Source organism: Anser brachyrhynchus, assembly GCF_964034855.1.
Source record: "Anser brachyrhynchus genome assembly, chromosome: 29".
Lineage (NCBI taxonomy): Eukaryota > Metazoa > Chordata > Aves > Anseriformes > Anatidae > Anser > Anser brachyrhynchus.
Genome location: NC_137722.1, coordinates 1,328,423 through 1,355,147, shown reverse-complemented (window position 1 = coordinate 1,355,147; position 26,725 = coordinate 1,328,423). Strand labels below are relative to the sequence as shown.

The 26,725-nt window shown below is 61.9% G+C and overlaps 1 protein-coding gene across 3 annotated transcripts; it reads right to left on the bottom strand.

Moving 5' to 3' along the window:
• Window positions 1-101: 101 nt before the first annotated feature.
• Window positions 102-15,131, bottom strand: RAPGEF3 (Rap guanine nucleotide exchange factor 3). 3 transcript variants are annotated; one of them, XM_080570581.1, is made up of 27 exons: window positions 14,757-15,130; window positions 8,614-8,667; window positions 8,199-8,305; window positions 7,941-8,062; window positions 7,628-7,802; window positions 7,295-7,379; window positions 7,066-7,126; window positions 6,783-6,859; window positions 6,503-6,649; window positions 6,148-6,257; window positions 5,873-5,961; window positions 5,273-5,351; window positions 4,863-5,013; window positions 4,706-4,782; window positions 4,517-4,556; window positions 4,331-4,412; window positions 4,088-4,234; window positions 3,905-4,002; window positions 2,888-3,013; window positions 2,613-2,794; window positions 2,441-2,531; window positions 2,045-2,095; window positions 1,700-1,787; window positions 1,518-1,582; window positions 1,218-1,272; window positions 1,050-1,121; window positions 102-492 (listed from the first exon to the last, which is right to left on the bottom strand). In XM_080570581.1, exons 1-27 carry the CDS (start codon window positions 15,060-15,062, stop codon window positions 374-376), a joined length of 2,856 nt encoding a protein of 951 aa, XP_080426707.1. In that variant the 5' UTR covers window positions 15,063-15,130; the 3' UTR covers window positions 102-373. The 3 variants fall into 3 exon arrangements, with proteins under 3 accessions (XP_080426707.1, XP_080426709.1, XP_080426708.1); XM_080570583.1 differs by lacking the exon at window positions 14,757-15,130 and adding an exon at window positions 9,273-12,624; XM_080570582.1 differs by lacking the exons at window positions 102-492; window positions 1,050-1,121 and having other exon boundaries at window positions 1,219-1,328; window positions 14,757-15,131.
• Window positions 15,132-26,725: the final 11,594 nt, after the last annotated feature.

Below are 26,725 nucleotides of genomic sequence, written 5' to 3'. Positions count from 1 at the left end.
GCAGCATCGATGCGGGGCAGCCGGGGCTCCTTCCCCCCATCCCAGCTGCTGCAAGGAGTGAACTCGGGCTGCTGCGTGGCGAAGAAAGGTGACTGCAGCCGTGCATACAAAAATACCTCTATTGCTCGCTGCGTGGGGGCTCCCCACCCCGCTGTCCGTGGCCTCGCCTGCCCGCAGCCCCCCGTGGGCTCCCGGGTGCTGTGCACTGCTGGGTCCAGGGCCCGTGGCACGGCCGAGCAGAGGCTCTGGGCCAGCTCCAGGGTGGCCCCGTGCGCCCTGAGCCGTGGGGAGCAGGGCCGAGGGCTGCCCCCCGGCCGGCACACGCGTGCTGCCGCATCCCCGCTGCATCCCTGCTCCGTCTCCCTCCTGCCCGTCAGGACTCCAGGTCTCGGGAGAGCCGCAGCAGCTCCTTCTGGCTGTCGATGGCTTTCAGGTGCTGCAGGTAGGCCCAGGTGGAGACGGGGCTCCGCACGCTCAGGGACTGCTCCGAGCCTGCGGCGGAGAGCTGGGCTCAGAGCTGGGCTCCCTCAGCCCCCTCCATCGCCCCCGGCTCGGCTCGTGCCCCTCCTGCGGCCTGACTCAGTGGTCCTGCTCTGTCACCTCCTGCTTGGTTCGTGGCTCCCCCTCCATCCCCTATTGCCCAGCTCGCCAAAATCCCCTCCATCGCCTCCAGCTCAACTCTCTCATCTCCCTCCATCACCTTTAGCTCAGCTCGTTGAACCTCCTCCGCCACCTCCAGCATGGCTCACGGGTCCCCCTCTATTTCCTCTCGCCCAGCACATCGAAATCCGCCCCCCATCACCTCTATCCCATCTCGTGGATCCCCCCCATCACCCCCGGGAGCTGTAGGAGCAGGAGCAGGCTTGCTCCATGGGGCAAAGCGATGCCCAGCTGGGGACGGCAGGGAGCAGGAGCTCCGAGGCGCCACCACCCCCAGCCCAATTTTCTCCCCCTGCAGCCAAGCTGCTGCCCTTGGGGTGCCCCCCACGGAAGGACGGTGTGCGCCCACGTAGCCCCACGGGGCGGGGGTCTCCTGGCGCCGAACGTACACGTGCTCATCCTGACGGCCTTGGGGTCCTCCGGGCGGTGCGGGGAGCGGCTCCGTAGCGGGGAGAGCGGAGCTGGGTGCGGAGGGAGAGCAGGAGCTGAGCTACGGCCCCGTGGGGACCTCGCCCCCCGGCTCCTGCTCCTCGCCCCCCACCCCGGGGGGCACTCACCATGCGCCTGGCCCCGGCAGCGCTGCAGGACGCGCACCGTCTTGGCCATCATGTGCTGCGGGCAATGCACAAAGGTCACTTGCTGCCACCCGGCACCATTTTGCTCCCCGGCTGGGAAAACACAGGCCCCCTGCGGCTTTAGCAGCGGCTGCCCTGTGACCCCCCAGCCCAACAGCAAGGGGGTCCTGGCTCCCAGAGGAAGGGGGGGGGGGGGTTGATGCCGTGTGGATGCTCTGGGTCTGCCTCCCCAGGGGACGGCAGGACAAGCAGGAGCAGGGGAGCAACACCCCCGCCACTCACCATCTTCTCAAAGTTGATGAGGTTCTCAGCCAGCGTGCGATTGCCCTCGTGGATGAAGGTCATGTCTGGGGGGGGGGGGGGATTTGGGGGTCAGAGCGAGCCCCGGGCTTGGTTTCCTGGTCTCTGGGAAAGGCTGGATGCGTGCAAAGGGCTCCCCGCGCCCCCAAAGCGGCGGTACCCACCTTTGAGGAGGAGGGGGACGAAGGGGATGATGGGGGGGCTCAGCTTGGCAACGGCCAGGCGATAGACCCGGTGGTTCCACGACGGGTCCTGGGGACAGAGTGGGGAGCTCAGCGGGGTGGGGGTCTCCAGGGAAGGGGGCTCTGGTGCCCTGGCTGGGCACAGCCCAAAATCTGGGAGAAGGGAATGCCCCCCACCCCGTGCCACCCCTGTGACCTTGTGTATTTCGGGATGTTGGGGCAGGAAGGAGTCACAGCAAACCCAGAGGTATGGGGGTGGCACAGCCTCTGCCCCTTGTCCCAACCCCGTGCCCCCTCCCCAGCTCTGCACAAAGTGTCCGCACTCACCAGCATCCGCTCCAGCGCTGCGTGCAGCTTTCGGATCTTGTGGGGCAGCCTCTGCGCGGAGAGGGGGGGTCAGGATGGCCCCATGCAGCCCCCCACTACACCTGAACCCCCCTTTAAATTTCCAGGCACCTCCAAGACCCCATCCCAATGCCCCTCTCCAGGCTCCAAGCTTGCTTCAGGTGCTTGGGAGCTTGGAGCCCGTTTCCACCGCGGTGTGCGGGATTTGGGATCTAACCACGGATGCGCGGTCGGATCCTGCCCCCCTACACAGTGGAAATCCTGCTCCCTGCCTCCCAGACCTTTTGGGGACAGGGTCAGCTTGGAGCCCAGCAGCCCGGCCACCCTCGTCCCTTCTCTAGCCCAGGGGACCCGGCTCTGCCCTGCGGGATCTGTTACCTCCCAGGTCTTGGCGAGGCGGCTCACGGCCGTGTTGCTGACACCAAACATCACCGCGAAGAAGGAATTCAGGTTCTTCTGCTCCTTGAGGCTGTGGGCAGGGATGGGCTCAGCTATGGGGTCACCAGCTGGTCCCGATGGGGACGGGGACACGGGGTGGCAGGGCACTCACTGCGCAGCCAGCTTGATGAACTTGCGGAGGAGCTGGGCTCTCCTGCCCACCTCGGGGCAGAGGCACAGCTCCGTGGCCACCCAGTACTGCAGCTCGTTGAAGCGCCGCATGACGCGCTCCAGGTTGGCCGTGGTCACCTCGTGAAACTTCTGCGGCCCCACGATGTAGTGGATCATCTCCACCTGCGGGGCCGGCGGGGTGCCTGAGGGTGGCCGGGGGGGGGGCTCGGGGGACGTGCTGTGTCTCCCCTCCCGGTCCGGACGCTTGCCCCGTACCTGGTGGATGCTCTTGAAGAGGTTCCAGTCGTAGTCCGTCAGGTGGCTGGCCAGGTCCTTGGAGCTGATGAGGTCCAAGGTCTCGGAGGAGCCGACGTGGGGGCCCAGCTGCTCGGGATGGGGGGTCTGCACACAGGGGAAGGGTGAGGGGCAGGGGGACACCCCAACCCTGAGCCGCTAGGGAGGCAGCTGGGGTCAGAGCCGGGCTCTTGCCTGTGGCTGAGCTCACCAAGCCTCCTCCATCGCCTCTAGGTCGATGAAAACCCCCCTGCAGCACCTCTGGCTTGCCTCATGCACCCCCTTCATCGTCTCCAGCCTGACTCACTGCTCCTCTTCCTCTGCTGCCTTGGGTCCCCCCATCGCCCTTCGCTCGGCTCATCGAACCCTCTCCACCACCTCCAGCATGGCTTGTGGATGACCCTATATAGCTCAGCACAGCTCATGGATAACCCTATATAGCTCAGCACGGCTCATGGATAACCCTATATAGCTCAGCATGGCTCGTGGATGACCCTATATAGCTCAGCATAGCTCATGGATGACCCTATATAGCTCAGCATAGCTCATGGATGACCCTATATAGCTCAGCATAGCTCATGGATGACCCTATATAGCTCAGCATAGCTCATGGATGACCCTATATAGTTCAGCATGGCTCATGGATGACCCTATATAGCACAGCATAGCTCATGGATGACCCTATATAGGTCAGCATGGCTCATAAATGACCCTATATAGCTCAGCATGGCTCATGGATCCCTTTCCGTTGCCTCTTTCTCAGCTCACTCAATCCCCATCACCACTGTCTTGGCTCGTGGACCCCCCCATCACCTCCAGGACCCACAGAAGGACCAGGAGCGAGTGGGAGCAGACTTGCTCCACGGGGCAAAGCGATGCCCAACCTTCTTCCTACTAGCCAGAGCATCCTAACCATGCTGTGAGCAGCTGCTGGCCGGTGTCTCCATCCAGCAGCTCCCAGCCCTGTGCCGACCCCACCAGCACAGCCCCCGCGCTCACCAAGCCGCCCAGCTCCTCCACGCTCACGGCAAAGAGCCGCTCGTTGAGCCCCAGCGAGGTGAACACCCCCACGGCGTCCAGCTGCAGCCCCACTTTATCTGCAGGAGACAGGGCGACGGGTGCCGGGGTGCCTGCAGATCTCCGCTGAGGGACCCCAAGGTGCCCCGGGGGACAGATGCTCACCTCCGGCCGAATTCACCTTCACCAGGAGGTGTTCCCGGTCCCGGCCGAGCCGGGGGGCGAGGGACCGCAGGACATCCCGCACCGAGGCATTGATGGGCAGCACCGTGACGAGGCACGAGTGGTCCGGTCTGTAGATCTCGTAGGGCACTGCGGGCGTTAAGGCTTCAGCACGGTGGCCCGAGGAGAGGGGACGGCCACATCCAAGGGGGACAGCCCCCACCGGCCCCCCGTGAGACCCCCTACCTTTGTCCTGGGCTCTTAAGGCACAGCTGCTGCTCAAAGCCGCCTCTTCCTGGCTCGCCAGCCAGCTCACGGAGCTCCGAGCCTGTGCCCAAGGTGGGAGAGAGCGGGGACGATGCCATCCCCAAAGCCACCCCGCTCCTGGGGGTCCCAGATCCCCAGTTCCCCCCAGCCTGCCACCCCCCCTACCTTGGGCTGGGGAGAAGCGCTGCCGTCTCCGTTCTCCAACCTGCACGGAGAGTGGTGTTAAACCCCCAGGAGCAGGTGAAATGCAGTCCCCTGGGGACCCCCATGGGGACAAGGGCATCGGCGGTGGCACCAGGGGATCCAGACAGGCACTGCTGCTCTCCACGTCCCCCCCCCGGGGGATGAACTCACGCTCGGGGCCGCCGGCGTTCCTGCTCCTGCACCATCCCTCCCAGGCGGGGGTCCCGGCTCGCCAGGTCGGCGAGGTTCTGGGGGAGGCAAGGTGTGGGGGTCAGCGTGGCACGGTGGTGGCCGGACCCCTCCTGGGGACGCCCCCTGCTCCCGGTACCTGCAGCAGAGCCGTGGTGCTGCGGTCGCCCTGCAGCAGACGCCCGTAGAGCAGCACCCACTGGCTCACCAGGCGCAGGATCTTGCGGCGTTTGTGCAGGGAGTAGGTGGCCTTCTCCTGCTCCGAGCCCTCCAGCGGCTCAGCACGGAAACTGGGACCAGTTAAGGGCACCAGTATGGGGTGACATGGGGCGGGGGGGACGAGTGACGTGGGGCAGGGGAGCGGGCAGGGCAGCGAGGGGACCCCTCGCCCATGAGGACAGGATGGGAATGAGAATGTGCCTGGGGGGTTTGGGGTTCCCACAGCCAACCCCTGATGTCCCACTGGGGTGGCAGGGACCAAGCTGAGCCCGCTGGTCCCCAGTGAGGGGGCGCGTGCCGTGGCCCCCCCCTCCAGCTGTAGAAGGATATTGGTGCAGCAGGGCTCTGCAGAGCTGCGAGGTCGGCATGAAGACGGTGTAGGTCAGCAGGAAATCCCCCAGGAGGGTGTCTGGAAGAGAGCAGGATGGCCCCCATCGCGCTTCGTGACACCCCCAGTGGGTTGGCGACACCCGTGGCCCCTTTGGGGTTGCCCTGGGATCTCCCCCCCACAGCAACCGTGCTCCTTGCTGGCCACTTTTTGCTTCTAAATGCCGAGGAAAGGGTTGACCAAATTCTTTTCTTTTTGAAAAGCAGGAGAAAGGTCTGCACTTGGAGATTTGACTCCGAGCGGCCTCAGATGGCGCCAGCTCAGCAGCTCTGATTTTTTGCCCGCTGGGGACATCTCCTGGCTCCTGGCTCCTGGCTCACCCTCTTCTGCTGCTCTCTGAAGGCAGAGGGAGGCGCAGGGCCGTGGGAGAGGAGGGAGGAGATGCTCTGGAGCTGCTTCTCTCTCCCAGCCCCAGTGAGGGATTTCATGGTGAGAAAAGTGGCTTTTTTTGGTTCGACTCCTGTGGTGGTGACGGCGCGGGGAGCAGGGGTCCCCCTGCCAGGACCCCCGGCACCGCAGGGTGGGAGCGAGCCCCCACCTACCCACGGGGTCGTAGAGCGTGGCGTCAAGCCTCATGAACTCCAGCAGGTGCTCGAGGATCTTCTCCGGCGTCCCGGCCATCACCAGGTACCTGGGGGCAGAGGACGGGGCGCATCAGGGAAGGGACAGCGAGCACGGCGTGCCATCCCCATCCCGCTCCTCTGAGGGAAGCCGGGATGGGGCTGTGAAGCCCAGCCAGGGCCAGCAAGGTGGCCGAGGGACAGGAGACATGGGGTGGCAGCACCGGGAAGGAGGGACGGGGACAGGAGGCTGTCACCTGCTGCTCCGCGCCGCGGCCGGCTGGCTGCTGCCGCCCTGCAGGTTCTTCTGCAGGACCAGCACCACCTTCCCGTGCTCCTTCAGGCGCATGGTGTTGGCCTCCACGTCCTAGAGGGGGAAGGTGGCCGGAGTAAAGCATTGCCTCCGAGCCCGGCGTGGGCAGGCACCGGGTTTTGGGGAGCAAGCGGTGCCCAGCCAGCTGGTTGCACCCCAAAAATCACATCGGCACACGGAGAACTGCCCTACCCTACAAACCCCATGGCTTTGCGCATCCCACGGCCCCGGGAGGGTGCCCAGGATGGGGTGCTGCTGCCGTGCCCAGCACGGGACCCCCCCCCCGGCCCCCTGCCCACCTTGAGGATGCGGTTGAAGTCCTGCTTGTCCACCCGCAAGAAGTGGCAGTTGTCCTCCCGCAGGATGATGCTGGCCGCGCGGGGCGCGTCGTTCACCAGCGCCAGCTGCCCAAAATCGTCCCCCTCGTGCAGGGTGGCCACCAAGCCCTGCAGGGGGACAGGGACGGGGTGACAACCCGGGGTCCACACTCCGGGTGGGCAATGCAGGGTGTCCGGAGAGCCCCACGCATCGGCACCCAGCAGCATCGGGGACAAGGTGGCCACGCAGGGACGCACCTACCTTGCCGTGGGTGACCACGTTCACCGAGCCCTTCCAGACGATGTACCACGAGGTGCCTTTATCTCCTTGGCTGAACACTGCGGGGAAAAACCGATGGGTTTTCTCTTGGGAGAGCCCGAGCATCCCTCATCAGCCCCATCCCACCCAGCCCCAGCGAGCGTTTCGGTCCCCACCATCCCCGGTCCAAGAAAATCCAGCTGGAGCATCCACACCGATGGCAACGTCCACCCCACCTGGGGACCCTGTCCTCGGGGACATCCCGTCCCCAGCCCGCGGTACTCACGCACGGTGCCGGCTCGCTGGTGCGACTCGAACATCAGCACGGCCGCCAGCTCCCGCTTCACCTGCAGCAAGAGGCGCCCACCCTTAGGGCCAAGCGAGGAGGGGACACGCTCGGGATGGGGTGACGGGGTGGCAGGGGGCCCCAGGGACGGCTGGAGAGGGCCAGGAGAGGAGGAGGAGGATGCAGGAGGATTTGGGAGGGGATGGATGAAGGTGGGGGGGGCACTCACCGAGTTGGAGAGATGAGCCACGGCTTTAATGTGGAGCAGCTCCTCAAATATCAGCTCCAGCTCGTCCTCCGTGCGCTGGGCCGGCCTGGCAGGAGAAGGGTGGGTAAGCGGCCGCCGTGAGCACCCCAGGGCCCTGCACCCCTCCCTGCCACCCCCTGGGCAGCCACCTTGCTCCGGGCACAAGCCGGTGGCATCCCCTCGAGTCCTCGACCTGGCAGCTGGGGAAGAGATGCTTGGCGCACCCCATCCGCAGCAGCCTTTGGCGTCTCCAGGGCTGCATGGAGCAGGGTCCAAACGAACCCCCCGGCCCCCTGGGAGCCCCCGGGCACTCACGGCTTCCGCAGGGCCATGGTGAGCAGCGCGTCGGGACCCAGCTGGGCCAGGAAAGCCACGGCCTCCAGCAGCTCCTCCGCATCCCGCAGCCCCACGCCGGGCTCAGGGCTCAGCTCCAGCTCGGCAAAGCGATAAAACTGGGTGTCCTTGTCCTGGAAATGCCACTCCTGCTTGACTGCGGAGGGGAAAAGCACATCAGCTTGGGCGTGCGTGGCACCACAAGCACCCAAGGGAGACCGCAGCGTGCTGCAGGAGCAGGGCGACCCGGTGCACCCAGCACCCAAAGCCCCAGAGGGCCCCTGGTGGTGCTCACCGTGCGTCAGGACCCCTCCGTCCACCAGCACTTGGCCCACGCCGACGGCCTGGCTCCGCGTCTGGACGCCCAGCCCCGCGTTCAGCAGCCAGTCCACCAGCTCCTTCCCCGAGCAGCACTGCCTGCAAGAGGGGGAGAAGCGTGAGAAATGCCCCCAAAATGGGGTTGCAGAGCCCAGGAGCGTGGCCAAGCCCTCCTCGGAGGGTCCTTCGCAGCCCGCGGCGGCCCCACGCGCGGCGCGGATGCTCGCTGTCCCACCTGTGGTGCCGCAGGTGATGCTTGTGGTCCCGGATGAGGCCGGGGCAGGTGCTGGTGAGGTGGGTGAAGAGGAGCTTCCCGGCTCGCCAGATCTTCTCCGGGGATGCCTGGGGTGGGGGGAAATGAGGTTAGATGGTTTGTGGGGTGGCCAGGAGGGCACGGGCAGTGACGGACACCTCCATGCCAGCAGGCTTCCTGCTGAACTTCCCCAATATGGTGCCAGGGTGCCACGCCTAGACCCCGTCCCAGCACCCCAGGATCTCCATCCCCAGCCCCAGGAACAGCTGAGCCCAAGGGATTGCCCATCCCACCACGGCCCCCTACCCACCGCAGCCTTGGAGACGTTTCTGTCCCCCCCCCAGCCCTTTACCAAGCACCAAACTCGTGTCCCTGGGGGCATCCCCTGTCCGCCCACCTGGGTAAGGCTGTGTCCATACTCCAGCGAGGATTCAGTGTCCAAAAGCGGGGTCTGGAAAACCAAAAAGAAAGGGGTTGGTGGCCGGGGGGGGGGGCTCTGCCATGCTCCCTGCACCCCCTGGGTACCGTTCAGCCTCAAACGCTCTGCACCAGGAGAGGACACACGCATCCCCGAGAGCTCGATCCTAAAACCACAGCAAAGTCTCCGCTCTGCCCCATCTTGCTGAGAACAGACCCCTCCAACGCCCGCAGCCCCAAAACACCCCCTGCTCATTTTCCCCTGCGTTTCCCTCACTTTCAGCCACTTTCCTTTTATGCCCAACTTTCCCTCGCACGCTGCCGGCCGCGCCGATGCCGCCGCCACGCGTCCAGCTCACGTGCCGGGCTCCTGCCATGCAAAACCCCTTGGGCACCACCAAAACCCGCCTCGAGGAGCAGCGAGCCGGGATGTCCTGGTGGGGACAGAGCCTGGGGGGGGCTCAGAGCATCCCACACCCCTCGCTGCCTTGCACACCAGGGACCTGACCCTGCGAACCCCCCCCCACGGCGGTGATGTTTAACTCCAGGACGGAAAGCGCCTTCAAACAGGCGAGCCGGGAGATAAAAGAAGGAAGTTAAAAGTAAAACCCTCGCAAACAAGGATCAAAGGAGCCTTACTGGAGCCACGGAGCAAACACCACTCGTGGAGGACATCAGAAAGACCCACGGGAAGCCGGAGCGGCCCCAGGGCAGGGAGAGGGAAGGCCCCAAGTTTTTCCTCCAGCTTTGAAGCTGGCTCCAAATGAGGAGGGGGACAAAGATCACAAATTCCAGAGGAAAGAGCTGGAGGAGCAGACCCGCTGCCAGCCCGTCCCACAGCAGGACGAGGACGGCAGAGAGTGATGATGAAGGTGAGTTTTGTCCATGTGCTCGAGCACGCCCAAACCCCTTTTTGCAGGTAACACATCGGGGACTGGTCTCGGATCGAAGCACAGCCAGAAAAGCTCATGCAATAAATCATGGAAACTAAACAGAAACAGCACCAGGACGTGGTGGTCCCACAACTGCAGGAGCTCAGCAGCCAGGCAGAGGCTTTGCTAAGGGCAAGGAGCAACCTCGGCTTCCCTTGGTACCAAGGGCTGCAGGTGGCAAAAATGAAGTTTTTTTTTTATTTTTTTTTTTTTCCCCAACGGATTTTAGGGGGATCCTGGAAACTCCTGAGCACCAGGCTCGTGCCAACACGGTGTGGTCGCATTCAGCAATAATGTTCAGGTGGACAAGGGGATGGAGCCTCCTGGGGATGAGTTTTTGCGTTCCCAGCAGGGAAGCAGAGCGGCGGGTGAAATTCAACCCAGACACAGGTCAGTATGGGGTATTGGAAGGAAACAAGCCCAAATTCCCCTTGTTCGTGGCCAGAGGCTCCGAGCCGATGATTACTCCTCGAGCGCAGCAGGAGCCCAGGCCTCCGGAGCTGTAAAAAATGCAAATAGTGGGATGGGTGTTGGCAGGAAGAGAAGAAAATAGGAAACCTTGGAGTGCCACGGCACCAGTTCACAGCACACCCTTTTCACTTGGCCTTTCAGTGCTCCCTTAACCTCAAAGAGAGATGAAATAAAGACAGAGGAAGGCAGTGAAATGCTCCGAAAAGCCTCTTCCTGGAGGACCTCTGAATCCAACGAGGGTCTCTTGCAAGTCGAAGGAGCAGACGTGAACGGAGCGGGGTGGGCAGGGGGACACAAAGCGGGGGCACTCCCTGCCGCAGGGCATGGGGGACGCTGAATTTGCTGCAGGAAGGGGCTGGGTGGGTTAAAGGGAGACCAAAAATATCTGCCGCGTGCAAAGGCACCGCTTCTAGCTCAGGAAGCCCGAGTCGCGAGTCGCTGGGAGGGGGCAGAAGATAATTCCTCTCCCTGGTGCTCGTGAAGCTGAGCCCCAAAGTCATCACTGGGAGCTCCTCCCTGCTCTTTGCAGCTCTCGTACCTCGGTGCTGAGCCTCTCCCTCCTTCTCCAAACCCTTGCTTCGTAAAAACGCGTCTTCCAGGGACGGAAACCGCGGTCACCCGCTGAGTTCTTGCTTTGTTTAATGGACACCGAATCGACACGCGATGAGCTGACCCAGTGCTATTTTCTAAACCAGCCCCTCTAATGTCTCCGCCGTTCACCAAGGCCAGTCCCAAAATAGCATCGCCCTTTTGGGCTCGGGGACTCCTTCCTGGAGCAATCCATCACTGCACCGTCGGGAACTGCTGGGAGCTGCCTCCGCTGGCAGGGTGCGTGCTGCGATCCAAGCCACAGACCCTGCCAGGCATCAAAAAAGCGCGGCGTTGCCAAAAAAAAAAAAAAAATCCACTCTGGGCACCCAACGGGACTGCTCAGCATCACTGGTGGCTGGAGGGGCTGAGGAGAAAACACACCCAGCTGCTCGCACCGTCCTCGTCCGCTCCGAAAACCGCGCTGCTCCAACAGCTCTGGTTAAACCTCGAGGGATGTTTCACCCGAGCAGCGCGAGGGCTCCCGCACGGCCACGGCCCTGAACAAACAACCTTTCATCTCCGAGACATGTGCCGAATCTGTCCCCAGCGCATCCAAGCCCAGAGCACCCGTCAGACCTGTTCGCCGCGGAGGCAGCCGCTGCCCTCGGAGCATTAACCCCGAGACGCAGCAAGGAGCATCCTCCTCGGGTGCTCACCCCCGGGGGGAGGCTTTGTGGGCCCCCCCCGGTTGTTTCTGGTTGCTTTGAGAAGGGTCCTGAAGCACTCGGGGCTGGTGGTGGAGGGGTGGGTGCTCAGAATGTAATTTTGGCAATTCGGCGTCTTCTGGGCCAGATCCTCCTCGGATCTGCTGGCTCCGGGCTGGTGGCGGTGGTTTGGGCAACCCCAGCAAGAGGGACGGCCCCGATGGAAGCCCCAGTGAAGGAATTCAAGGGTGTTGAGCTGCAGAATCCTCCTCTGCAAGGGAATCCGAGGGGAAAAAAAAACACCTAGCAGGGAGGTGAGGGGAAACCAAACCGCCCCGGCACCTCTGGGTGCAGGCAGGTGATGGAGGTGGGCGCCCACCGACGGGTGCACGGCCAGGTGCTCTGCCTGGCTCAGGCTGCTCCATCCCCTCCGTCCCTTCCCAAACCCCCAGGGCTTCTTCCTCCTCCTCTTCTTCCTCCTCTTCCTCCGGAGCTCGAGCCCGCAGGCAGCAGTTTGCATGAGGTTCAGGAGCAATTCGGGGGGGGGGGGGGAACGGATGGAAAACAAGTGGCAGGTCCCCGGAGACGCTCCCAACCTGGCCGCTGCCACCAAAGCTGGGGCGCCACCGCTTACTCACTCTGCAAACTTTCCCGAGTCCCGTGACGCCCCGCGGAGCAGGAAATGCTCCGGCAATCGGAGAGCAAATGTTTGCAAACAGGAGCCCGGGCTGAGGAGCGTGGAGCTGCCTCCCGCGGGACCCGCAGGGCGATGCCACCCGCGCCGGCCCCGCACGGAACGGGCTTCGCCGTCGCCCCGTGAAGCGGGTCTGTCCTTGGGGCGGAGAGCCAGGACGTGCCGCGGTCCTCCTCGAAGCAAGGACAGCGAAGGAGAACGAGAAAAACCTCCCCTGCCCAAGGACAGCTGCTCGGGGAGGTTTCTCCCTGCTGACATTTTCTTGTTGCAAAACCAGCTCTGAAAAATGCGGGCAAAATCCCCCCAAACACCTTCCCAAGCACACCTGCTCCCCGCGCACGGGAGCTGGGTGGTTCCCAGAGCTGGCCCCACAGGATGTCCCCAACCCCCAGGTCGTCGCAGCATCGCGGCCGCCGTCTCCAAAGCGCTTCCTAAGGAGTTGCCTGTTTCCATCTTCCTGCTTACGGGACACGGGGGCGCTGAGATCCTGCCGGTCTCCAGAAATCCGGCAGCTGCGGGCGAGCGGCCAAGGCCGGCTGTGACCGTTCCGCGCTCGCGCGCCGCTTTGTTTGGGATCCCGAGGAAAAACAACAGGAGCTATTTCAGGCTTTACGGCTCCGGAGAAAGTCCTCGCCCATCCGCAGGCTCCAAAGACACGGCAGCCAGCCAGGGGCTCGCTTCCCCCCGGGACCCTCACCGGGGAGGGGTCTCCGAGGGGACCCGCTCTGTCCCCTCCGCCCCTCTCCAGGGACGCGGTGACGATGGCGCTTGTGCTGTGGGATGGGTGCAGCTGTTTGGGGACGCTGGAGCCTCGTGGCAAAGAGCAGGGCTGGAAGAGATCTGGTGGCCGCAGGGACAGGCAAACGGGTCCCCAGGAGGGACGGGACAGAGCCACACACGACGAGGAGCTTCCAGGAGCTTGCGGCCATGGGGACAAGGGACACTGTGTCACCTCCCAGCCATCCGCCTCTCCCCACCCGAGCACCCTCAGACCTGCAAGAACTGGGGAGAACGCCCCCTTTGTCCCCCTCCCCAAAAAGATCCCCTCAGATGCCCACCAGGGGGGAGCCATGCAGGGGGGACACTCCTGCCACGCTGCACGTGCCACCGCGCTGTCAGGTTTTGCCAGATTTTTGCTAGCCCAGCACTTGAAAACCGCGGTGCTGCGACCTGCTGCTGTCCCGAGCCCTCTGCTTTGTGCCACTCTTAAATAAAAATACCCCAAAGTGAGTCCCTACAAGTTCTGGGGAGGAAAATATTAGAACGAAGGGAAGGGGGAAAAAAAAAAAAAAAAGATAAGAGAATTTTGCTTGTGAAAGAGCTTGCAGACTGCACAAAAAACACACAAAGCAATTTCTCCTTATTCCTTAAGAATGTTTGTGCCGGGTCAGGCAGCGTGGGAAGGGGAAGGTGGGCGGCCACGGGGCTCGGCTGGGACACCGGGCGCCTGCGGCCACCTCCAGCACCCAGGGGACAGCGGGGGGCTGGCAGCGGGGGGGACCCCAGGGGCTGGCAAAGGGGGCCGGCAGCGGGCTGGGGCCAGAGGCCGTGGCGCTGGGCACCGTCCCGCTGCCAAGCGACCGGTTCCACCTGGAGAAACGGGCTGAGCCGCCACCGGGGAGGGAACGTTTTGAACCCTGCGTGCCGCGGACGCGGGGAAGGTGTTTCCTGCTCGCTGGCTGCAGATCGGGGTGCGCTGCCCGGGCGCCGCGCGCTGGAGCACGACGGCCCCGGGCTCGTTTCGTGCCCCGCTGCCAGCTGCGCCCCGGAGAAGGGGCCGGGGCTGGCGGCTGCCCAAGGGCGCTCGCTGCACGCCTGGCCCCGCGGGCAGCAAACCGGAGCGGGGCGCAGCTCACGGCCCCGCTGCCAGCCCACCTGGGTGGGCTCGGGAAGGCCGGAGCTGCCCTACAAAGCGGGGCTGGGGGCTGCGATAAGGCCGGGGGTCCCGCTCGGCTCCACCTCGTAGCCCCCAGCCCTGCGGGCGCAGGGGGGGATGCTGAGGGGTGCAGTGGGGGGACAGGCGGGGGGGGCTCCTGCAGGTGGGGTCGGTGACTGTTGTCCCTGCTGTCCCCAGGTCTCTGCTGTCCCCAGGTCCCTGCTGTCCCCGTATCTGTATCCACGTCCCTGCTGTCTCCATGTCCCCACTGTCCACATCTCTGTCCCCACGCCCCCGCTGTCCCCACGTCCCCACTATCCCCATGTCCCCACGTCTGTCCTCATGCCCCCGCTGTCCCCATGTTCCTACTATCCCCGCGTCTGTCTCCATGTCCCCCCTGTCCCCTTGTTCCTGCTGTCCCCACATCCCTGCTATCCTCATGTCCACATGTCTGTCCCCAGGTCCCAGCTATCCCCATGTCCCTGCTGTTCCCAGGTCCCTGCCATCCCCGTGTCCCCATGTCTGTCCCCATGTCCCTGCTATCCCCATGTCCCCATGTCTGTTCTCGGGTCCCTGCAGTCCCCATACCTCTGCTATCCCCATGTCTGTCCCCATGTCCCCATGTCCCTGCCCATGCCCCTGCTGTCCCCATGCCCCTGCTGTCCCCGTGCCCCCACGTCTGTCCCCATGCCCCTGCTGTCCCCATGTCCCTACTATCCCCATGTCCCCATGTCTGTCCCCAGGTCCCCATGTCCCTGCCCATGCCCCTGCTGTCTCCATGCCCCTGCTATTCCCATGTCGGTCCCCATGTCCCCATGTCCCTGCCCATGCCCCTGCTGTCCCCGTGCCCCCACGTCTGTCCCCGTGCCCCTGCTGTCCCCACGTCCCCATGTCCGTCCCCGTGTCCCCACTCACCCAGCGGATGCCCTGGATGCGGGGCAGGCTGCCCCCCTCTCCCTCCAGCCGGATCTCGTAGCTGGAGCTCCGGAACAAGTGCATCTTCCTCAGCAGCACCGACAGCCGCTTGCCGTCCCCCCCGGGCCCACCGGCTGGCGGCGGGGGCGGCGGGGCAGCTCCGGGGCCCTGCTCCAGCCCGCTTCTCCCTGCGTCCAACCGGCACCGGGGCCCCAGCGCCGCCGCCCCCCGCCGCGCCGCCTCCCCGCTTGCGCCCCCGGTGCCGGTGCCGGTGCCGGTGCCGGTCCCGGCCCCGCGCACCTTCATGCGGCGGCGGCGCGGCGGGGCCGGTGCCGGTGCCGGTGCCGGTGCCGGTGCCGGTGCCGGTGCCGGTGCCGGTGCCGGGCGCGCCCCGCCCCGGAGCGGGGCCGGGAGAGGGAGCGGAGCCCGGGGGGGGGGGGGGGGGAAGGCCGGCCCCAGCGCCCCGTCCCGCCCCGTCCCGCCCAATCCATCCCGCTCCTCCCTCCGCCCTCCCCTGGCATCGTTTTTTGGGGATCCCCCCCCCCCCAAATCACTCCGCTCCTCCTTCCCCCCGGCATCCTTCTTGGGGACCCCCCCCAAACCACCCTGCTCATCCCCCCCTTCCTCTCCCTGGCATCCTTTTTGGGGACCCCCCCAAGAAAAACACCCCACTCCTCCCCCCCCTCCTTCCCCCGGCATCCTTTTTGGGCATCCCCCCCCAAATCATCCCCCTCCCCCTGGCATCGTTTTTGGGGATCCCCCCAATACACCCCACTCCTCCCTTCCCCTGGCAACCTTTTCGGGGACCCCTCAACCCTCCCACCTCCTGGCCCCCCACCCAACCTGGCACACCCCATCCCCGGGGACCACGGTGGCCCCCAGGAGCCCCCTGTCCTTCCTGGGGTGCTCTGTCCTGCTCGGCCCCCCCCCGGGCACCCCCAGGGACAGAGGTGCGGGAGCGGCTTGTGCCGGGAGGTGGCCCCCCAGCATCCGAAGCTGAGGACTCAGGAGCACGGCCAAGGGGTCCTGGGAGTGCTGGGGCTGGGGCTTTTGGCTAAAAAGAAAGGTTTTTCTGCCAACGTGAACTTTCACTTTTGAAATAAACCCTGCTGTAATATTTAAATAGATATATATTAAAAAAAAAATCTATATTTAAATAGCCCCACACCCCGGCCAGCAAAGCAATGAGAAACGCCAGCTGAACACGAGCACGTTGGAGGCGCGCCCTTGGCACGCTCCTGCTTGCCGTCTTCATCAGCCACCCTGGGGATTTCGGGGTCCCGCCGGGCTCCCCAGGGCTGTCCCTTCTCCAGGTCACCCCATATGGGCCTGGGGAGGTGGAATCAGCCTTGGGCAACCCCCCCGAGCAGGAGCAGCCGTGTAGGACGGGGACTGCAATCCTTCCTCCCACCGCCCTCTTCGCCTCCGGGGCCCCGTGAGCGTCTGGGGGCAGAGAAGGCATTTTCCTGCAGGGCAGGGGACCCGGAGGCTTCTGCTGCAAGAGGGGCCCGTACCCAAAACCCACGCACAGTCATGGTGTCAGGGAGCCTCGTGCCGGGATCTGTCACCGCGTACCCTGTGCCTGCTGCCTCCTGTAATTGTTTGGTCCGGGAGCTCCAAGCGAAAGCAGCGGGGCTGCTGCATAACAGCACACGTTGCAAATCGCCACCAGCAGCCTCACTGCAGGAATCCCGGGGCGTTTTTTTCCTGCTGTGGCCGCTGGCCCGAGTGGGACCCGGCTGGGCGAGGAGGGACGGAGCCACCCCGGAGCTGGATGGGGCTGGGAGCTGCCTGGAAAAGCCATCAGCATTTCGGATGCTCAGTGACAGCGGAGCCGTTCCCCTGGCCTGGTCGAATTTCCCAGCTGAGGCCCCACAGACAAAGCAGACGTGGGTGGGTTGGGCGGAGGTGGCAGGACCTGGGGACTTGGGATGCCGTAGAAATGTGTGTAAAAGTCCTTGCTTGCTGCTTCTGCTGCCAAAGACACGTTTTCTGCACCTCTGCCTCAAAGCCCAGCACGGCAGCGTGCACACAGACCGTGCCCAGGGAGTGCAGCTCCTCCTCACCCCCCCACCGTGGGCTTCTCCCTGGGTGTTTTCTGCATTATCCATGCCCACCTTTCTCAGGGAACCACCGGTGCCAGAACCATTCCCTACCCTGGCCTGAGCCCCACAGACCACAGCAGTGTGGTGCTGGCACGGGGCTGGCCCAGCGGTAGATCCTGGTGCGTGGAGACCTCTTGCTCCGTCCGTACATGTGCCCACCTCCCCTGTTTTGTGCCCATCTCCCCTGTTTTGTGCCCATCTCCCTACCTTTGCGCCCTTCTCCCCACCTTTGTGCCCTTCTCCCCACCCCGTGTGCATCTCTCCTGTCCATGCCCACACCTCCCCATCCACATGTTCCTGCCTGTGCAGCATGGAGGGCTCCGAAGCTGACAATTTTTGGACACCCATCTGCTCCAGGAGGCAACGCACAGAAACATGGCCCTAAACAAGCCCAGCCCCCCAGCCTGGAGCTTCGCAGCCCCAGCTTGCTATAAAGGACACCAGCCTGGTGACAACCTCCTAAAAGGGCTGGAGGAAGGACGATTTGGCACTGGCAAATGCAGCTCCATGTTCGAGCACACCTCCCTTTTCCTCCGTTGCTTTCCAAAGACCAGCAAAGCCCAAGCACAGGAAGGTGGGAGAGATTGAGGGGCAGCAAAGGGGCTGCTCCTGCTCTCGAGGAGCTGGTGCTGAGGTGGGAACGCTCCTGCTAAAGGAGCAGGGCTGTTCCCGCAGGGCAGCGGGCCAGGAGCCGGCCCCACCGCGGCGCGCAGGGAGGATGCTGGCTCGGCCGCGGCAGGGAGGAACCTTTGGAAAGTTCCCCGGCCTGATGGAAAGCGCCCTTGGCTGCCTCAAGCTTCGCACGTCGAGGATCCGCTCACCTTTGCCAGGCCCCTGAGTCCCTGCTGAGGTGCTCCAGAGGTCCCTGCACCGCGTGGCCCCGTGCGGATGAGGGAGAATTAAGCAGGGGTGGGGAAGGAGGAAGAGGAGCGAGGAAGGCTCTGCGAGGCCCCCCAAAAGCCGCGGGTCCTCCCCCTCTTCCCGCATCTCGCGGATGCTCCCACCGATGTTCCCACCTCCCCGCCCAGCCATGACGGGTGCTCTGCCAGCATCTCCAAAAAGCTTTCCCTGCCCTTCTCCTCCCTTCCTCCCACCCCGCATTCCTGGGAACGGCTCCCAGCAGCGGCGGGGTCTGGAAACCTCTCCGAGGTCGTGGCTGCTCCAGTGGCGTGCGCAGGGAAGGCGCAGAGCAGAGCGGCGTGGCTCTGTTCACTCTCCCGGTGGCTCAGCATCCCCAGGGATGAGGCTGGACGTTGCTCCAGGACAGCTCTGGACACCCTCCAGCCCAGCATCCCACCTTTACCGGACCAGTAAGAGCTGCTCGAGGATGAGCATGAGACCGTCAGGCGGCAATGCTGTCCCTGCTGCGTCCTCGCAGGTCCCGGTGACGCGCAGCACGGGGATATGGCAGGGCTCTGGGGCATGCCACTGCTCCGGTGGCCAGCACAGAAACCCAGCACTTTGCCCTCAGCAGCCCCACGTGCATCCAGCCTTCGCTTTTCCCTGTGCAAGCCGAGCACAGGAATGCAGGAATATTGCAACCGTGCGGCCACCAGCACGCAGGGTCACTGCTGCGGCCACGGGGACACCAAAGGCTGCACCAGCTGCCCGAGTCTGGTTAGCTCCTAGCAGCGAGCTCCTGCCTTGCCATAAAATGCAAACAGCTCTGCTTTATCTAACCCTTTATCGCTGTGTTTAACTTGCTCATTTTATCTGCGCTTGAATAATAATTAATCTCCCGGAGCAGGCAGGCCTGGCCCCGTGCAAATGTGCCTTTCGTGCGGAGCGTGGTAGGCTTTCGGGGACCTGTGGAGCTGGGTGGCTTTGCAGAGGGAAGGTTTTTGGCTGCCGAGCCGCCTCCCAGATCGTTCCCAGTTGAAACTGGTGGTGCTGGTGTTTGTGCAAGTGTCTGTTTTACCCCTCAGGTCTCCTCGGAGCTCAGACCTTCAGCGGCAGCGATCCGCGTCCGCAGGCGAAGTCCTGGAGGTTTTGCTCTGTGTTTTTCAGGACTTGAGTAATGGCTGAAATCTCACGTGTTTTGGCTAAAAAAAAAAAAGATAAAAATCTCATCTTTATGGGTGGTTCAGCGCACAAATGACGCATTGTGGCTTTGTCGCTCCCATCCCTCTGCCATTTGCTGCCCCGAGCGTGGGCATCTCGGCCCCGTGGGCAGCCCCTTGCGGTGCAGGCGCCGAGGGCTCGCCGTCGCCTGTTGTTTCCTCGTTGTTCATTAGCACAAATCGATAATTGCCAGCTGCTCTGGCAGGGCTGGTGCCCTGAGCTTCAGGCTTTAAATAGCTGAGGGGGCAGCAGAAATAGCCTGTCCTGGGGTGGTGCGGAGGACTGGGAGGATGGGGGAGAAACTGGCGGTGCTGTGACCTCCACGTGGCCCCCCCCGAGCCCTGCCAGGCCATTTTTGGGGTGTTTTCCCAGCCTTTCCCCTGCTCCTGCAGGATCTGCGAGGCCCATTTCAAGCCCCTCCATCTCCAGGCTCCTCTCGGGCTCTTTCTTAAATCAAGCTGGGGATAAAACAGCATTCCAGGAAGGCGGCGGGCTGGCCCTGGCTTTCTGTGGGAAAAGCAGCAAACGCGCGGTGTCAGCGCCGAATAAAGCTTGGCGACATGGCAGGCTAATTCTCTTTATAGCTCCGGGGCTGGCCTTTCCCACAGAGGACGTGGTGCCCAGGCTGGCTGGCAGGTCCCGGGGGCTGCATCCTGCCCGTGGCAGGAGCAGCACCAGCGGCGGGTGGCTCGGGTGTCCCCCGGAGCAAGGCGACCGCGGCGCACGGGCAACGCGCAAGAGCAAGGGCATGGTGCAGCCTGGGTGGGTATAAGACGTGAGGATGGGGTTTTTGTTTCTTTCGGGTGGAAAAAGACAGGTTTTGGTTCGGTTTGCAGAACCCGGTCCCCTTGGTGTGCAGTGTGAAGAGGGAGAAGGCAATGATGGGACGAGCAGAGCACAGCTTCGTGCTGGCTGCGGAGCAGGAGCTAATTCTGTACCTGTCCGGGACAAGCTCTAGACCCAGATCTGGTTATTAAATGATGGCGATGCTACGCCCAGGATCATTTAATTGCAATGTGCTAATGAACCTGGGGCACAGCTGCTGGCTGCTTTTCTCAGAGTCTGGGAGCTGAAGGTGTCTTGCACGTGTGCGTGGAGCAGACAAACCTCTCCTCTGCTCCACTCGCGTGCGACAGAGGGCTTGGGATCCGTCCCATCCCAAAAACACGAGCGCAGATTTCTGGAGGATGCAGGGATGCGCAGGGCAGCAGGATGCTGGAAGCTTATTCCCCTCCTCTGCCTGTTGCGTAGAGGCAGTGCTCGATAAACGCTTGCATTTCGCCACGTTCTCTGTTTTGGAACAGTTTCATGAAAGTCAGTGGTAGGGCCTCGTGTGTTTGCACAGAAGAAGCAAAACAAGAAGAGGCTCAACTCCTTTTATTAGTAATGAGGATGCTGGCTGGCAGATGGTTACAAAAGAAATCTTTAATATTTATCATCTCTTTGGCTTACTGGGATGAGATAACAAATTGGTGTTGAAAATATGATTGTGGGGAAAACGGCTCTAAATTACTCTGCTCCAAGCATGTTGTTTTATTCTTTAATGTAGATACTTTATGTGTTTCTTTTCCTTAACCTATATATATTTCCTTTTTATTGTCTAAGCCTTTCCTAATTTATATTTTCATTACTTTGACTAATACCATTTCCACAGTGACATTATTATTCCAACGCAGTTTTGCAAGTGTCTCACTGAAACACTTGGCGTTAAATAATCTTCGGGTTTAGTCTGCATGATTTGTAATTTAATAAGCAGTTCCGTTTCTGCATTTTACCTCCTAATTGGCACAGAATTAACCACTATTCATGCACTAACACAAGCTCTCGTGTGCTTTTTTTGGTTGGAAAGAAAGCAGCTGTCCTTCAGGTATCCTATAGGTGCCCTTTGAGCGTAGTCCTTTGCCCGTAGCCATTTAGCCGGAGACTTTTTAGCCATTTTGGGGTCATTTTGGGTTGTAGCAGGAGCCTCGTTCCCCTGGCATGGCGAAGGGATGGATGCTGCTGCTTTGGGAAGGAAGATCTCCGTCTCCCAGGCGCTTGCACTTGATTCTCTTTTAATTACTGCTTGGGGAGCATGATACGTCTTGCTCTCATGGCATTTCCATATCCAGTTTGCTTCTCCCAATTCTTCCTGAAACATGATGCCCAGATTTGCGTCTCTGAAGACATGTAAACACTTGGATCTGAATCCAGCAAGGGCTTATTATTATCACCCATCAGCAAACGATGGCTTTTGCCTCCCTTTGCGGGCAAAAGACCCCTAAATCCTCAGCAAGCAGTGTTACGGATGGTCGAGAACCAGAAGATTTCGCGTGGGAAAAGCGAGATCAAATGAAATTTTGGAAAGCAGCTCACACGAGGGCTGCAGCCGCGGGGATGTTTTGGTGCAAAGGGCTTTGGGGTTTGCCTTGCAGCAGCCTTTAGCACCGCAGAGGAGTCCCCACAGCACGGGGACACCGGGGCACAGAGACCCCGAATCGCCGGGATGCTGGGGCAGGGAGGTGCTCAAGGACCAAGGCCCTGGGACCCAGCACCAGCGAGTGACCCACGGACCGCCCCGGGCTTTAAGGAGGGGTTTAGGAGAGGAGCAGGGAAAACAATGGTTTTTCCCAACAGGGCTGTTTTAAGGAAGCCTTGGTAACCCCTCCCTCTCACCAGGAAGGGCCGGGACCTCCTCATTTCCTTAACTTTTCCTTCTTCCGTGTTTTCGCCTTCGGAGTCTTCAATATTCATGGGATCTAAATCACCTCTCCTTGTTATTCACGTATCTGAAATGCTTCTGTAAAGGATTAAAAAAAAAAAAAGCCTCAAGGACAAATTCTCAAGAGATGAGCAGGATAAAATACCAGCTCTCTGCAAACAAACGGGGCCGCCCGCATCTCGACGGATTTTCTGTGTTTTGCTCCCAGATTTAGCCCCCATCCAGCTTTCTCCCCCCTCTGGCACACGGGGCAGAGGGAGGAGGAGGAAGGTGATCCCTCGGCTTGTATCGCTGCTGTTTCCCAGCTGTTGCGGTGACTTCAGCCTTGCCAGGCAGGGGCAATTAATGGGGGAAGTCCTCTGCCCGCCGCAACCTGGCCACCAGGTGCTGGAGAAAAGGTCCAAGGTCCAAATCTCTGCAAGAAGCAGCGCCCAGAAGCAGGTGGGCAAATGAGATCCCATCCAGGGCTGCCCCCTTTTGTGGGGTTTACTAAGGATTGGGGAAACCCGTTTTGGGGCAAAAGGTGACAAAGCATCGTTGGGTTAAGAAGTGCACCCAGGCCAAATGTGAGCTGTTAAGCACGAACACGTGTTGGCATCACAGGAGGCTGCCTGGGATTTTTTTTTTTTTAACCCCAGATCACCCAAAATGAACCGGTCCGCCATAAAATGGGTATTAAAATCCCTGTCCGTCGTCTGCATGACGGCCCTGGAGGACACAGCTCCCGTCCCGTCCCGTGAGAGCGGAGATTTCCTAAGTGTGGGATGTGAATCATGCCCTGAAACATGACCCAGGGCAGCCCACGGGGAAACGCTGAGCACCGGGCTGGCTGCTCAGACTCGGTCTCGTTGTGTCTGCTCAGTGAATCTTTAATTAGGCTATGCAAATTCCAGCAGCTTCTAATTGGCTTAATCCCAGGGCCAGCTTGAGGTTGCTGTTGCTTCCAGCGTTTTGGGGGTGCTTGCTCCTCTGCTTGGCTGAGGACGCTCCAAACTCATCTCACTGACCGAGTTGGAAGGGGTCTTTTCCTCCCTGCTTCTTCTCAGCCCGGTTGACCCCCCCCATTTTCTCTGCTGTAACCCCAAAAGGCATGGAAAAGCCACGTCCACCTGCAAGCCATGCGGGCCTCTTGTCTGAGAACGGACAGAGTCGTGGATAAGAGTGATGCTGGATGGAAACCTTGGCTGGAAGCCCCCTCTCCTCCAGTGCAGCATCCCGATGGAGATGGACGTGGCATGGCACTTGTCCAGGGGTTGCATCGGTCTCCATACATCAGGGCAAGGAATGAGGATCCACGGACTGACCGGCCCAGGCGCCTCCATGCACACTCAGCTTCTCCGTGCCCCCTGCAGACTTGGGGGTTGTTGCTCTGGGGGTGGTAGCGGCACCGCCTTTCCACCTGAGGATCAGCACGTTTCTGCACTGTAATCCCAAAAGGATCACAAAGCCGACCCAAACCAGACTCCTTCAGCGCGAAGGCGCACGCCTGTGCCAGCTGCCAGCCCTGCCTCCACGGTTCTGGCAGGGATTTGGGGCGCAATCGCTTCTTGGGTGCAATTCCCCTGAGCTGGCTGAGATCTTTACCTCAGGACGAGGTGACTCATGCCCCGCAGTGCCCGTTCCCCTTCGTGCTGCTGGCCCAGACACGCACGTCTGCGCGGCAGCAGTGATGTCAGCCCCTCCGGGACGCGTATCGCAGGCGGCATCGCCTCCCGTCCCGCTCCTAGCGAAGGGATGCACACGCTGCTCCCTCCTTCCTGTGCCTACCTGGTATAAAGCTACTGCTGAGCACTGATTCTGCTCCTACCTCCCTACCTGGGACCTTTGAGCCGAGGTCCTTGCCAGACCCATCCTCTAAATCTGAATCTAAATCGTGCTGGAGGCTGGAGGCGGCCAGACAAATACCCGATCTCGCTCCCGTCTTCCTACAGGTCATGCAAAGCTTCCTCGTCTTCATTTTGGATCTGCTCCACCTTCGTCCTGCGTGAAAGTGCATTTTCTGCCACCCTGCTGAGAGTCGTCTCCCTTCCAGGAGCCCACGAAATCTCTGCGCAGCCCCCAGCCCACCCCTCTGCCCGTCCCTCGGAGCTTCCCTGCGCTCGGGGGCTGTCGGCGATGCTGCTCCTGGTGCTCATCTGCTGGGGGGCTGCTAATGCAGGGGGGGGCTTTTCTCCTCCCCAGCAAGTGAGCAAAATGCATTTCTTTAGGAATCGATGTCCGCTACATCCTTGAGGCCACTTTATTCGTATGCACCCTTTCAAAGCACCTTGCAGGGTATTTGCCTGAGTCGCTGTCCTGTTGTTTTTTAGAAGCAACCCAAGCTCTCCCAAACCCGTCTCCCAGCCCGCAGGCAGATCCACCCACCTGTGATTCCCACATCCCTCCTGCAGCCTTTTAAAAGACACATTGGCCACCTCCGGGGTTGGTCACAGTGATGGACCCGCTCCCCAGAACCAGCCCTTTGTCCATTTTTTGTGTCCCCAAATACTTCCTGGGTGACTTTCTGCTGTGGCCTGATCCTCCCTAAACAATCCCACTGAACCTTGGTCACCTGCAAGGAACAAACTTCCCCGGTTCTGATCGGTCGTGAAGGTTTTCCACCCGTAAAAAAGGGGCCTGCAAAATCTTTCCGCCTTTGGTACCCGCTGCTCAGCCGGACTCAGCGCAGTCGGGGTGACACCGTGGAAGCCCTCCCCGAATTTCTGCCGGGTAATTTGCAGGCTGGACGTGTGCGAACAGCCAGTCTGGGCAGAGAGGACCACAGCGGAACTGATTTTACCTGTTTTGACACAGAACGGCCGCCTGGCATTTGCTGACGCCGCGTATTGCACTTTCAGGTATGTGCATGCAGCACCTGAATTCCTGCAGAAGAAGGTGCCAGAAAAGGTGTTGGTTTTTTATTTTTATTTTTTGCAGGTTTCTGGGCTCCTTCCAGGGTTTAACTGCTTAAAAAAAAAAAAAAAGCACTAACAGCACATCCACCCCCAAGGTCGAGCAGGTCTCTGCAGCCATCAGTCCCAAGGGCACACGACATTTTATTAATGTCCTCCGAAGGCTGTGCTCGGCCCTGGGGTGCGTGAGGCTGAGATTTTCGCTGCCGAACCCAAGCACACACCAGGACCATCCTGCAGCGCTTCCACCGGCGCGTGGCCGACGTGCGCTCGGCGTCTCCGGCACGAGGGGCGCACGGGACGAGGGGTGCTCCCCATTTCTCCGCTCGCCCAGCGAGCTCGGCGCTCCGATTTTCCCATTCTTCGGCCAGGGATTTGGTAAGGCTTCGTGGCTCAGTCACGCTGCGTAAATTTTTTTTTTTTTCTTTCTGATTTTGAACCGAGCCGAAGCCTCAGCCACGTCTCGCGATGAGCATCGGCCTTCCCGATGGGCACCGGCCTTTCCACGGTGGGCACCACCCGAAAACAAGGCTCCTCCACGTCCTCCCCTTGCTCCCCGGCGGCTCCGCACCGCTGCGCAGCCTCAGGGCACGTTTCGGTGCCGAACAGCCTCGAGCACGTGCATTTCTGTAATCCCATGGCTTAAACCTTCCTTGTTTGCTTTTGCCACGTGGCCGTGCGCAGGTGGCAGGGCCACATCTCCGATCCGTCCCTGCGAGGGCTGTGCCTCCCGCGACAGCCTCCAAACGTCTATAATTAATTTTCCCCGCTGGATGGGATCTCGTAGGGTGGATATGAGGAGAAATTTACTCTCAGAAAGAGCGGTCAGGCATCGGGACGGGTTGCCCGGGGTGGTGGTGGCGTCACCGTCCCCGGGGGTGTTGAAGGAGAGGTTGGACGTGGTGCTTGGGGACAGGGTTCAGTGGGTGATGGTGGTAGGGGGACGGTTGGACCCGGTGATTTTGGAGGGCTTTTCCAACCCTCGTGGTCCTGTGATTTGTCAAAACTATTTCACCTCGCAAGGTGAAACGCCTGCCCTGCAACGGGCCGAGCTGGTGGCCCCGTGGTGGTGGAGGGCGGTGGCACCTGGAGCACCACGGGGACCCGTCCCGGACCCGTCCCGTGTCACACCGTGAGCACGAGGAGGCAACGGGGACAAAGTGATCGGCTCCGGAGGTGACACCCAACTCGGGGAGCGGACGACACGCTCGAGGTCCTGCCCCAGGAGGGACGAAATTCGTCTTCTTCTCTGCTCAGCGCTCATCAGACCGCATCGCGGCACCGTGTCCAGTTTGGGGTCACCTCCCACCCTCTTTTTGGGGTCAGGGAGAAAATGGAGCCGGGCTCCTGGTGGTGGTTGAACTCGGAGAGGGTCTCGGTGGGTCTGCGGGGCAGCCCCGTCCGTGGGGGGCTTCCAGACCCCGCTGCGGGGTGAGGGAGGGAAGGGGAATTGGTGCTTGGGTGCCTCGGCCCGAAAGGGAAGGAGGCTGCTGCCATCTAGAGCAGGGACTCCTCCGCGTGCGGCCGCGCCAAGCCGGAAACATCGCCTTAAATTTACGGAAATTTAAGGAAAAAGCATCACGAGCTGGAGCGGAGCACGCGACAGGCTCCAGGGCGCCGGGCTGAGCACCCGGCCCTGCCGCCCCGGAGCGGCGGCCGGCGAGCCGCAGTCAGAAATCGAGCTGAAGAAGCTGGAAAAAAAAAATTATTTTTTTTAAACCATTGTTTTCGGTTTTTTTTTGTGTCCCCCCCACGTGGCCCCATGCCTCTGTGTCACCCCTTGTCCCCATGTCCCCCATGTCCCTCTAGGCCCCTGCTCCTCTCACGCCCCCCCCCTTGCCCTCACCCCCCCCATGCCCTCACATCCCCAGGCCCCTATGTCCCCTGTACCCCTTCGTGTCCCCATGTCGCCCATGTCCCCACCCCCCCCATGTCCTCTGTGCCCCTCCATGCCCCCACGTCCCCCACGTCCCCATACCCCCATGCCCCCCCGTAACCCCCATGCCCCCCTCGTGTCCCATTGCCCCCCATCTCCCCCATGTGCCCCCCCATGACCCCACGCCCCCAAATCCCATACAACCCCCATGCCCCCCTTGTGTCCTAAAAATCCCCCATTCCCCATGTCCCCCCCGTGTCCCCATGCACCCCACACCCCCCGTAACCCCCATGCCCCCCCCCATCCCCCCATGTCCCCCCCAAATCCTCCGGGCC

Coding starts and splice junctions, on each gene's coding strand:
- RAPGEF3 (XM_080570581.1), bottom strand. CDS start 15,062: ATGAAGGTGCGCGGGGCCGGGACCGGCACCGGCACCGGCACCGGCACC. Junction 3,014..3,904: donor TGGAGGAGCTGGGCGGCTTG/GTGAGCGCGGGG, acceptor CCCTGTGTGCAG/ACCCCCCATCCCGAGCAGCT. Junction 2,096..2,440: donor GCCTCGCCAAGACCTGGGAG/GTAACAGATCCC, acceptor CTCTCCGCGCAG/AGGCTGCCCCACAAGATCCG.